This window comes from Oncorhynchus clarkii, chromosome 7 (genome assembly GCF_045791955.1).
Source record: "Oncorhynchus clarkii lewisi isolate Uvic-CL-2024 chromosome 7, UVic_Ocla_1.0, whole genome shotgun sequence".
NCBI lineage: Eukaryota > Metazoa > Chordata > Actinopteri > Salmoniformes > Salmonidae > Oncorhynchus > Oncorhynchus clarkii.
The window spans coordinates 17996245-18009324 of NC_092153.1; the positions used below are offsets into that span (position 1 = coordinate 17996245).

Genomic DNA, 13080 nt, shown 5'->3' on the forward strand with positions numbered 1-13080 from the left:
GGCGCTGGTTTGTTTTCATTCCTGTAATGAACACAGATTGCCCCGTCTACAATTTGATTGATTATTAACGTTTTAAAATACCTAAAGTTGTATTACAAAAGTAGTTTGAAATATTTTGGCAAAGTTTATAGGCAACGTTTGAAATATTTTGTAGTGATGTTGTGTTTTTTGTAAGCTGTTTTTTTCTGGGTCAAACGCGCTTTATAAATTGACATTTTGGATATATATGGACGGAATTAATCGAACAAAAGGACCAATTGTGATGTTTATGGGACATATTAGGGTGCCAACAAAATAAGCTTGTCAAAGGTAATGCATGTTTTATATTTTATTTCAGCGTTTTGTGTAGCGCCTGCAGGGTTGAAATATGCTGACTCCTTTGTTTACTGCTGGTGCAGATGCGCAGGCTATCAGATAATAGCTTCTTATGCTTTCGCCGAAAAGCATTTTAAAAATCTGACATGTTGGCTGGATTCACAACGAGTGTTGTGTGATTTAATGAAGGTTTGAATTTCATAGTATTTTATTTGAATCTGGCGCTCTGCATTTTCCCTGGCAATTGGCCAGTTGAGACATTTGCGTCCCGCCTATCCTTAACTAGTTTTAAGTCATGTTATGTTACATCAAGAACTGTATGGTTACAGAAACCAAATAAATGACAGAAACGAAAGTATGGTGGTTGGTCCGTGCAGACCTGGCGCCAGAACGAATCAGTTGGTTGCAATATGCGGTCCAGTCATTTTTCACCGGACCTCCTATGTGTGCACGTGCTTGCGCATTCACACAATTTTTTAAATGGGTGTTATAGTAAAGACCATAGGCAGCTCGTGAGTTTCAAGTTTGGGAAATCTTACAATTTGAACCTAGAATGTCTACCGATCAGAATGACAGTTATGAACTTTCTTATATGCACATTTTCGTGGAACAAGTTTCATTTAATCAATAACGTTTACGTTTCTAAAAGTCATTGTCACGTGGTTAATCATACAAATCTGAAGCAAAATGATACAAATCTAAAAGTTCAAATTCAACTATGAGAACACAAGCCTCTGCCATATGGACACATTGACACATGGTGATCAATTGGCGGCTACTCACATCGAGGCATGGTGATTGTCGAGGCTGGGAGTGTTGGAAAGATTTTTCAAATACTGAGGAAGTGTAATTCTCAATGGATGTAAAAAAACAAAAAAAAACAGACTTCGTTGACTTGTGTGAGGTGAAGAAAAAATGTATGTGGTGAGTTAAGACAATCAGAAATAAGACATTGCCAAATGGGCACTCAAATATGCATGCATAATGGAGAGAGACGCACCATATCTTCGCTTATCCCCTTCTTCTTGATGCAACATTTTAATTTATACATTTTAAGTTATCTTCACACATATTTTAGACGCTTTTAACTGACAGCCGCGACTCAATCAGCTAGACCTATTGTCACGCGCACTACCCAAATTGCGTAGTGCGCGATCACCATAGAAAGTTTCCAAGCGAGCGAAACAGCGCCCCTCTATATGTAGCTCATGTATCTGATGCTGTCTGGACAGAAATACTATGACATGTTTTGGTATTTTGGTCCAGACAGCATCAGATACATGGTCTACACATACTGAGACAGAGAGGATGCTGTTTCACTGGCCAGACAGCATCAGATACATGGTCTACACATACCGAGACAGAGAGGATGCTGTTTCACTTGCCAGACAGCATCAGATACATGGTCTACACATACCGAGACAGAGAGGATGCTGTTTCACTGGCCAGACAGCATCAGATACATGGTCTACACATACTGAGACAGAGAGGATGCTGTTTCACTGGCCAGACAGCATCAGATACATGGTCTACACATACTGAGACAGATAGGATGCTGTTTCACTGGCCAGACAGCATCAGATACATGGTCTACACATACCGAGACAGAGAGGATGCTGTTTCACTGGCCAGACAGCATCAGATACATAGTCTACACATACTGAGACAGAGAGGATGCTGTTTCACTGGCCAGACAGCATCAGATACATGGTCTACACATACTGAGACAGAGAGGATGCTGTTTCACTGGCCAGACAGCATCAGATACATGGTCTACACATACTGAGACAGAGAGGATGCTGTTTCACTGGCCAGACAGCATCAGATACATGGTCTACATATACTGAGACAGAGCGGCGCTGTGTCACTCGCTCAGATTAATTAGCTGATATTGATGAGTGTTTCTGTCGTCGCGCGTCTCGGTCAAATAAATGATCAATATTTAAATATTTTATTTGGACTGGCAAGGAGATACGGCAGGCCGGGCTAGTTCTCTAAGGCCCGCCCATAACGCCGGCCATGGGTCGGGGAGGATTACAAGGACCGTCTACCAAACCAAGGTTGCTTGTTCGACGGGAACTGTACACTTTTTGCTAACCCGTCTCCTAACCTTAACCTAATTCACCTAACCTGCTATGTACATTCTCCTAACCTTTGTCATTAGTTCTCCATACCAGCAACGTAAATTCACCTCGGGAATTGTCCTTTGTTGTTACAGAGCAACAAGCAGCCTGGTCTCAGAGAAATATGTATAATACCATACGTCCCTAAAAGTAAAATACATTACTACATCCAATTCCTATGATATTGTATGACTGGGTAAGACGTATGACACTAGAATTTCTCTAATTCGTATCATAGTGTACGACCACTATTTAATTCATAGTGTAACTTAATGTAATATATCATACTCAATGGATGAAAGAAATGTATGTACTAAATCTTACAAATTGCCCTGAGGCCAGGTTGGTTGAGCACAGAGTGCCAATATGTCCCTTATAGATGAGAGACACTTTCCATATACTCCAAAACAAAATGCTATATATTTTTAAAACAGCTCAGTTCCTCAGAACTGAAGGTTGTGGTTGTAATCTAACATAGAAGCTGATATCACCCACTTAACTGTAGAACCCCCAATTGAAACGTGAAGGTCAACATTAAAAACATTAAACCTTTTCCAAACAGGATAACTCTAACTTGATCCGTGCTCAGGAGCAGAAACACTCCCTTCAACAAATGCATGGAAAGTAAAACAGAGAGCAGTTGGAAATAGCATCTGCTAAAAGGCACTATCGAAGAGCATGTAGGGATCAGACCAAAATCTGACAATTACTTTGACACAAACTGCTGTCAAAACAAGGCCTACAAAAAAAAACTAACCAGAGGACTTGGGACCCAAAGTTCAGTTCTGTTCTGTTCAGTCGCTTGGTGCAAATCATAATGTAAGTGGTTAGCCAGCGAACTCTCCCTGAAAACGAATTTATTTTCCTGCCAGAGCGGGGTAAGCAAGAATTTAAATTGAAAACAAAAAAAATGGTTGTTTGCTTGCTTTATTTCCATAATTGATCTGGGGGACGCTGGTGATAAATGGAGGAGAGAAGAGGATGTGCTTGATCTCCTCAGTGTAACCAGAAGTTAGAAATGCTACTGTATGATTAATCCTCTGTCTATACAGGCTATCATTTTGAATATGGTGTTTTCGGCTGTATTTTTCTCTTTGACACCACATCTGATAAAGTCTTGGTGCATGCAGGTGGCGTCCGCCGAGACTAATGTTGCTTCCACTAAAAACAAAACAAGCAAACTGATTTATTCCAAGCAGTGGACTTAATTTCCTTGGCTGAAGATGACTTTCTAGTTTAAATCAATGTTTTGGAGATCCGCGTTCATGAGATCAAGTTTGGTTGCTAACTATGTTACTCTATACCACTGGAAGGTGGGCAGGATAATCAAACACGAGTTTCCTTCTTGTTGTTTTTTTGCCTTTGCCAAGCAACAACAAGTGAACAGATAATTACAATAGCTTCATTTCAAGATATTGCCAAAACTCCAAACAGCCCAGTAGCCATTTTCTATTCCAAGTATCTTCTTACAAACATATAACTTACACCAGCGTTTCCCAACTCGGTCCTCTGACTTACACTGGCGTTTGAGACCCAGTGACTAATATTTTCCACAATGCCTATTTGGACATAATCAACAGTAGAAACTACATAATCAACAGTAGAAACTACATAATCAACAGTATAAACAACAGTATAAACTACATAACCAACATTATACCATGGCATTGTTGAATACTCATTTCTTATAGGCTTGAAGGGCATTCTAGAGCATGCATTATTAATGTGATAATGCCTGAGAAGATGGTGTTTGGAGGATATATTGGCACGGGTGTTGTTAGGCCCGAAACAAAGTCGATGGCCGGCGAACCGTGCCAATATGTCCTCCAAACACCATCTTCTCAGGCATTATCACTTTTATACAACGGGTTACCAACATATTCAAATAATGATGACATATTTTCATTAAAAATGTTATTTTTATACATTTATTCATACTATTTAATCCTTCTACAAGATAGAGTCCCGACACAAATCTAGGGTTGCTACCCAAGCCGGCTGGTTGTTCTATCGGTTCGGTTGCCAGAGACGCGACCCAGTCGTTCAGTCTTTTTGTTGTGTATCTATGGACATACTGGCTGGCAACGGTATAATCCGTTACTTGCTAGCTAGCGAACTACGTCAACAGTGCAGCCAGAATAACAACAGTAGCTGCATTTGCATTTGTTTAAGCTGTTTTGTAGCAATTTCGCCTTGCAGAGAAAACGTGCAGAACACCATTGTTCAGAGGAGCTAGCCAACAACACAGCGAACACAATCACGTCAAAGTGACGCTGGAAAGACTGCAAACTAGCTGCACTTCATTTCGTTTGACCTTTTTTCAATTTACATTTGTTTGTATATATCCATAAAAACGAGGCCAGCTGATTCATGATTTCGACTGGCTGAGAAACGCTGCCTGCCTGTCTGTTTCATCCCGACTCCCAACACATTCATTACTATGGGACAGCTGGAGATTGAATTTGAATATTGAAACAATGTTGCTATTGTCGGAGAGACAGACAGCAAGGTTTATACAAATCTCCGCTGTTGATAACTAAATGTGAGATAATGTCGAGATGCTTTTTATTGTGGAGATCACGTTTATAATTTGCTTGGCTGGGCTGATGGAACAGAGTAAATAGGCATTTTAACATCATATATTTAGCCGGTGGTAACTTGTGGAATAGACACCGGCTTGAATGCGGTTTTAACCAATCAGCATTCAGGATTAGACCCATCCATTTTATAATTCCCTATAACGCACAGTATATCGGCAAGGTAGAATTAAATGGCTATAGTGAATTCTCACACATTTGGTTTGAGCTGCTTTTTAAAGCAAAAGTTAAATTGAAAACTTTATTGGTGCTGTTGAATTCGATTTTAATAACATGCTAGGACTGATGGTTTGATTCGCTAAACAAGCAAGTCTGCACATTTCTAATGGCAAATGTGTTAAATTATAACCATGGTATAAAAGGGATAATTAACTCAGGGCTCTATGTGTTCTCTTCCACATCTTCACAGATAGAACAATGAGACAGATATTTCCCTGGATGTATAATTGTGAAGCATCCGATTAGCGTTTCTACTCACTACCAAATATGGTAGTGAGAGGAAGCCCACTGGTGGGGCAGTGGGAGAAGATGGAATGAGATTCTGCAAATGTTCTCATCAATTAAATATTTGATCTCAATACAGCTTTCTGTTCCCAAAACTAGAATCTGTTATGAAAACGGTGGACTAAGTTTTGTAGACTTTACCCGTTGCAAAGTTTTTTTTTTAAAAATCGCTCTGTTTAGAAGAAGTGCAAAGGCAAATTGAGTTATTGCACAGGCACCTACCACCTTGCTTTTTCTGCCTGCTAAGACTCATTTGTTCCCATTGGAAATGACAAGCTGTGGTCTATCTTGGTTTAGTTATAAAAATATTTGACGTCGTTCATTATTTTCCACAGAACGCATAGCCCCTCGTTGATTATCCCTTACGTAGACTCTACATAATCAACACTAACTACCCACACAACATGCGGGTGTCTTTACAGTGTCCCTACTCAGACCTCCACGAGCAACAACCTCCTCTTATAAAATCCCTCAATCTTTTCTTTCATAATACAAGGCCGCATTGTGGGTCACTGTTATGTATTTATTTGTTCCTCTATTCTTGTCTGTCCTTTCTTTCTCTCTCTCGCTGACTGACTGACAGACACACGGACAGAGGGTGACATGCTTCAGCGATTTCATCCAGTCGAATGAAGCGGGGGGTCATGTGTGCAGTGGTGATCACCCGTCAAAATCCCTTGGGAGGATTAGCGTGACTCAAATCAAGAAATGTGTGGTTTTCCTGCGCTAACCTATTGGTTTCTCCCGGCTGGCTGCCTCTCTGATATCTATATTCAAACATATGTGTGACACTGCTTGCACCTTGCTCTGAGAAACAGCAGATTCATAGAATAACTCAACGGTCGACTGTGGCGGTAAAACTTTAAATTATCGTTATGATCTTTTATCGATGGAACCAGCTAAACTTGACCTTAGAATTCAAGGTACACTTAACCAGCATGGCTACCACAGCATTCTGCAGCGATACGCCATCCCGTATGGCTGTGTATGGGATATTTGACCAAGAAGGAGAGTGATGGAGTGCTGCATCAGATGACCTGGCCTCCACAATCACCCGACCTCAACCCAATTGAGGTGGTTTGGGAAGAGTTGGACCACAGCGTAACAGAAAAGCAGCCAACAAGTGCTCAGCATATGTGGGAACTCCTTCAAGACTGTTGGAAAAGCATTCCAGTTGAAGCTGGTTGAGAGAATGCCAAGCGTGTGCAAAGCTGTCATCAAGGCAAAGAGTGGCTACTTTGAAGAATCTCAAATATAAAATATATTTAGATTTGTTTAACACTTTTTGGGTTACTACATGGTTCCATATGTGTTATTTCATAGTTTTGATGTCTTCACTATTATTCAATGTAGACAATAGTAAAAACAAAGAAAACCCCTGGAATAAATAGGTGTGTCCAAACCTTTGACTGGCACTGTGCGTGTATATATATATATATATATATATATATATATATATATATATATTCCCCCCCAGTCTGATACACTCCAAACAGTCTACTCGAGCGCTCTGAGGCGTCCGCATGGTCCTAAAGCACACCGTTGCCTCGTTTTGTATCACATTCCAGTGATAAAACTGGGGTGGACAAAAATTACATTTCAGAATGTAACCCCCGTCCCCAGTGAAAGTTGCGCCCCTGGAAACAATATAGAGACATCGATAAGCATCAATGACCCCCGTTTGAAACTTTTCTAGCCAATTACAGCCCCAACTAGATCCAACGAGCTGCCTCATCTCTCTTAAAGGAATCCCTCGAAGGAACCCAGAAGATCCCGGGCCTCTGCACACTCCCACTACTTCACAAGAGAGAGAATGATTACTTCCAGCTGTAGACCTCTCTCTGTGTGCTGAGGTTTAAAATATTTGTTTTGAGCCATGTTTAGTGGGTTTAGTGTTGCGACCCCACTCAAGTGAGGGATCATCCCAACGTCTGTGTGTGTGATTGTGTTAGTGTTTGTGTGTGCTACAGGCTCTGTTTGCGTGTGTGTGCATGTGTGTGTGGACTAGAAGCACAGAGATCAGGAAGTAACAGAGATCAGGAAGAATTGTGCTCTCTGCTATTCATCATTACAACAACATTCTACTTATGGAACCTCTTCTGCTTCAAGTCAATGAAGAGCGCCCCCCCCCCCTCTTTCTTCCTCTATCTCTCTCACATTCCCTGTTGGGCCTTCTCCTCTTTCTACTTCTTCACTTTACTTACCTTGCTTTATCTTGTTGTTACTCTGTTCTTCCTTCCCTCCTCCCTCTGTAGCTCTCTGGTACATCATCTCCATGTCTGCTTTCTGTCCTTTCTCACTCACATAAATGATGACTTCTCTAGTTCACACACCTTCACTTCCCCTTAGTCTTTATCTTACTCTCTCTCTCTCTCTATGTCAAACTCTCTCTTGCAACTTATCTAACAATCTGGCCAAACACAGTTGCTCAGCTCATATATATATATATATATATATATATATATATATATATATATATATATATATATATATAGATATCTCTCTCTCTCAGAACTTTATGGATCAGCCACAAAGCCGTGGTCTGAGTCCTGACTCACTGCTTGTGTTGCAGTCCACACTCCGCTCCCAGGCACAACAGACTGCTCGCTCATTGGTCACACACACCTTGTTCCTATGCAGAGACAACCCCCGCCACCCTCAACCCCTCCCAGCGCGCCCGCTTAGTTTCCGTCATCCCGGCACGGTACACACACTCACCCTGACAGCTTTGCCATCTTTGCGAAACCAAAGACGTCCATGCGTTCCAGTTACGGCTGTAAAAACTCAGGCACTCCAGATGGCGATTAGATCCAGATTCAAATCCAGAGTAGGGAAAACCACATTTGCACAAACTCCATAATCAGGATTCAGTAAGTAACCGTGCAAAAATATTGGAGAAGTCCAACAAGAAGTGTAATTCCTTGCTGAAAGCGCTAAGCCTTAAGACCTGTCCTGTTTCCTATCCAGAGTACTGCCCTTGAGAGGGTATAGGGTGGGCCAGTGAAGGACCCCCTCTGACTAGCCAGTCCGCTCTACCTCTCTCTCCCCCTGGCCGCGGTGGGCAACGCTGAGTCCTCTCTGGGTGGTCTCCATCTCAGCTGAGCTGAAAGATTGTGCCGGTCCAGAGCTACATGGAGAATAAAAGCGAAGAAGGAGAGGGAGGGGATGAAGAGGAGGGGGGATGGAGGAGTAAGAGAGGCAGGGGAAGGAAAGGAGGAGGGACTCAAATCCACATGACGGATGCTCCCAGCACTCACACATCCTCCGCAGAGTAGAGAGGAGCCATCCGTCCCCCTGGTCTTCACCCCTTTACGAAAGTGAGAGGGGTGGAGAGAGATAGGGAGGGGTGCTCGGATTGCCTGGGGAGGAGGGAGTGCAGCAGAGGAATGGAAAGGGAGAGAGGGAGAAAGAGTGAGAGAGAAAGAAACAAACGAGAGAGAGACGTGACGAGCGTTAGGAGAGGAGCGCTGACTCTGCAGAACGAGAGAGAGAGGGAGGGAGGCTGGCGGGAGCAGGACCCTGTCTCTCTGGTTTATTTGTCTTGCTAAGTGAGCCACAGCAACCACACTGACATATAGAAAGAACACCAGCACACTGCTAACTTTCATCTAATTACAAACCTGAAACAGATAAATATATGTAGTTACATATGAGCCTAGACACAGCTGTTAGGACTGTTTGTGTTTTGTGTAATTACTCCTTGACATGCTTTGTATGCATTTTATGTACGTCGATTGCACACTGCTCTGTCTCTCTTTCTCACTAGCTCTCTCTCGCATGCACGCACGCACGCATGCACACACGCACGCACGCACACCCACCCACCCACCCACCCATCATCAAACAGGAACGCATGTCCATTAGGACCCATCCTCATTCGCCATTTGACCTGAAGCAGTGACTGTGGTCCTGCAGATGGTCCAGGGAGCAACAGGAGGCTCTACCTTCTGTGAGTCAGCCCACGGGGGCCAAGGACAGAACATGGCAGCCATTATGAACGTGTCTCTCAGCCGCAACACACTGTAATCGAATGCAAAACTGCCTAAGTCTATTTACCGTACCATGTACTACAATTCAACACACAAACCCAATGCAACACAACCAAAAGGCAAGTCTGTTCAGTTCTGCTCTGATTGTTTCTGTGCCGTGGTGTTTTGGTCACGGTTTTACTGCATTTTAGCCTGGGTGTCTGTTTCTACTCACTTGCCAACCCCTTATGGAATTGTCATGCCAAGTGTTTTTTGGCATGACAAAGAGTGACAATTTTGGCACGAAAGCACAGACAGACTGGCATTCAAGGTTAGCCTAGTGTTAAATGCTATTGTTCTAATTGTATGTTTTATTATACCATATTATTTCATCATTACTTTTTGCCTATATCCTCTTTTTCCTATATTAACTAATAGTGTAGATCTGTTTCTGATGCCCTGTACTGTGTCATCCTGTTCAGGGGTGAAAGTAAGCTGAAACGGTCTCATATGGAGTACAGGCAAAATAAACCAGTAAAACATGAGCCTATCACAATAATTAGAACATAGATTCTCCAAAAACTGTAGGCTATTACAGTATTTATCATTGCCGCATGTGAGATGTGAGTCGCATGAAAAATGAGCGAATAGACTTGAAAACTTGTGGAATTACGCTCCAAAATGCAGTGTGGTTCGATGATAAGGCAGAGATGAGTGGCCGAGACCGCAGCAGTGTACACATCAATTCAGGTTACAAGACTTGTGCAGGCCTAATGGATGACAATAACAATGTCATTCACAACACTTTGTGGTGTTTTGTAAGTGGTCTCTTTGAATTGACCAAATGTATGGATGGATGGCCGAATTGAATGGATGGCAGAATTGAAGTAACCTAATAGTTGGAATAATAACTGTCTGGACACTGACTGTAGGCCTCACATGTAGCTTATTATAATATTAACTGAAGTCTAGAAAAGGACTGTAAGCTTCACTTGTAGCCTATTATAATATTAACTTGCTGCAGAATGAAGTGTTCCTCACAGTAAAATGATAGACCAAATGTTAATTCTGTCTCGGGAACAGGAGTGGAGAAACATAAATTTTTTCTTTCAGCATCTTGAGAGAATGAGTGATGCTTAGGGACCTGTTGTAAACATGCCATTTCTTTCAATGACATAAAAGATGACAGTATTTCATTTTCAACCACATAAAATATGCATCCAAGTTTAACTGAAATATGTTGAATCGTTTTCACAGCTTTTCATGAAATGAGTAAGGATTCTATATGCAGTTCCATGATTAGGCCCATACATTTAGTTGTTTTCTTTAAGATGCACTCTGCAGAAATAGCTCAGCTATTCCGTGGTTGCTAAAATTCTAATAGTTTGCCCAATTTCAGTTTATGTGACAAAATAAGCGAGTATAGTGTAGAGAATCATTGTACCAACTAAACTGCTGTGAAATCTCTTTTTCATAACCAAAAATATTGTATTTTCAGCTGTTTGAAGCTGTTGCACAAAACCTAAACTTAAGAATGGGAAGCATTGAAATAGCGCACATAGAAGATATCTATAATTTCTTAGACTTGCTTTCAATGAGAATGACAGATCTATAACTCACAGTTCTATGTGCATTTGGTTGGGTCCCCCCTACGAGTTACATATTGAAGCTTTAAAGAGCACGGGCACATATAGGAGGTCCCCGTACCGGGAACCCCTAGGTAGAATTTAGGATAGCATTCATGAAGCATCTCAGTGTGCTGATCAGGTCCCCCCCCTGTCCATATCATATTATTCATTATGACCTAAAATACATAACTGATCCTAGATCAGGACTCCTACTCTGAGATTCACAGGTTCAGGTCTGCCCGTATTGTGTCAGTTATATTAGCGGCTCCTTTACACAGCTCTCACAGCTCATCTCCTCCGCACCAGAAAACACACCCACTACGGTCCTGGGGTCAGTGTATATTCTCCAGCCACAGTCAACACAGGCTATGTTAATATGTTCAACCTGATCCCAGACCTGTATACCTTGTTTTTACCTGGGGTTACTTTCAACAAAGTCAAATTGATCCCACACCTGTACGGGAGTCTATAGTGAATATATGGTGAATGTGACTTGTTATGCCAAGAGGTCCAAGCACTTGCTGAACTTTGAACTGCTCCTGGAAACAAAGCTGCAGTACCCTTCGTTCATCACATGGAGGTTGATGGCTCAACACTGTATGCTGTTCTCTGCGTCCCCTCGTGAATCAAAGGCGCACTAAGAACGGAGCGTCCCTTTTCTAAAAACAGAGCGTCGGGAAGCGAAATTAAACAGCGCTTTAAGTCAAGCAGTGGAGAAGACAGCTTTGGTGTGGGAGAGGGGCTCTTTTATGTCACATCCATTTTTTATGAGTACCCCAGTGTTTCCTAAAGAGCTCTACCTGTGTTTGAGCGCTGTCTCCAGGGGTCGCCGTGACAACCCATCTCAGAGATGAGCCTGAAGCGAAAAACTCTTTCTCCCATCTGTAGCCTGTTCCTATCTTTTCAAACATAGGCAACACAGAGAGTGTCATGTAGATTCCAAGAGGTTCAACTTTCTTCTTGATGATCTTTTATGTGTTGAACGTGAGGGATGCAGACACAAAAGCATATTTAGAGACCATATTCAGAACATACACCAGAGGCGCAACTTTCACTGGGGACGGGGGGACACGTCCCCCCCACATTCTGAAATTGCATTTTTGCACCTCCCAGTTTTATCATTGGAATGTGAAACAAAACGAGGCAATGGTGTGCTTTAGGACCATGCGTATGCCTCAAAACAGTCAGGTAGGCTGTTTGGAGTGTTTATCAGACTGGACATATATATGTATTTGAACATGTCCCCCCCACTTCTAAAACCAAAGTCGTGCCCCTGTCATATACCACACCATGAAAGTCAACTCAGCTATTGGAACTTCTGCGATCCAAAGAATCCAGCCATACAGGAAGCCAAGAGCCTCTACATCAAAGTTACACAAGACACAAGAGACCTTCTAGCACTAAGCCCCGGACTTGGGTTTAATAGACCGCCTGCACTGATTCTAAACCTTATAGGGCCAAGGGACGTGCTCAGCGGTGCTCGTCTAGATAGAACGTCAATGATGCTTTGTGTTGCAGGGAGATAAGGAAGACGTGATCGGCTACACTGTCCACAGGGGGAAACCAATATACCCAAGGTCACAACGGGAGACTGTGTGTGTTTTATTAAAAACCACATTAGTATTTTGCTTTGGTATTCTCCATGTGACCCAAGGGATGGTCCAGAATGGTGAAAACTGAACACAAGACGAAACAGCTATGGGCCTGGGAAAAGAGTTAGATGGAGTTTTAAGACCTGGATGTTCTTGTAGGGTTGCTGTGTTCATAGCACTCTGAATTATATCAGCTCCGACACACAGGGACCGTATGTAGTTGTAGTAGGGCATCTGCAGGTTCAGATTTTACTATGATGTACAGGAAGGTTAAAGCAATGCATATGAACGCAGCCTCTCAGAGTAGTAGTGCTGATCTAGGATCAGTTTTACATTTGATGTCATAATGAATA

At 42.3% G+C, this 13080-nt stretch overlaps 1 protein-coding gene across 1 annotated transcript in view; it reads right to left on the reverse strand.

The window, feature by feature from the left end:
- LOC139414140 (FERM and PDZ domain-containing protein 4-like) overlaps positions 1 to 8289 on the reverse strand; it is a 36521-nt gene extending 28232 nt beyond the window's left edge. The window contains exon 1 of the mRNA XM_071162021.1: positions 8258 to 8289. Coding sequence (XP_071018122.1) covers positions 8258 to 8274 — 17 coding nt within the window. The 5' untranslated portion in view covers positions 8275 to 8289. The remainder of the gene's footprint in view (positions 1 to 8257) is intronic.
- Positions 8290 to 13080: the final 4791 nt, after the last annotated feature.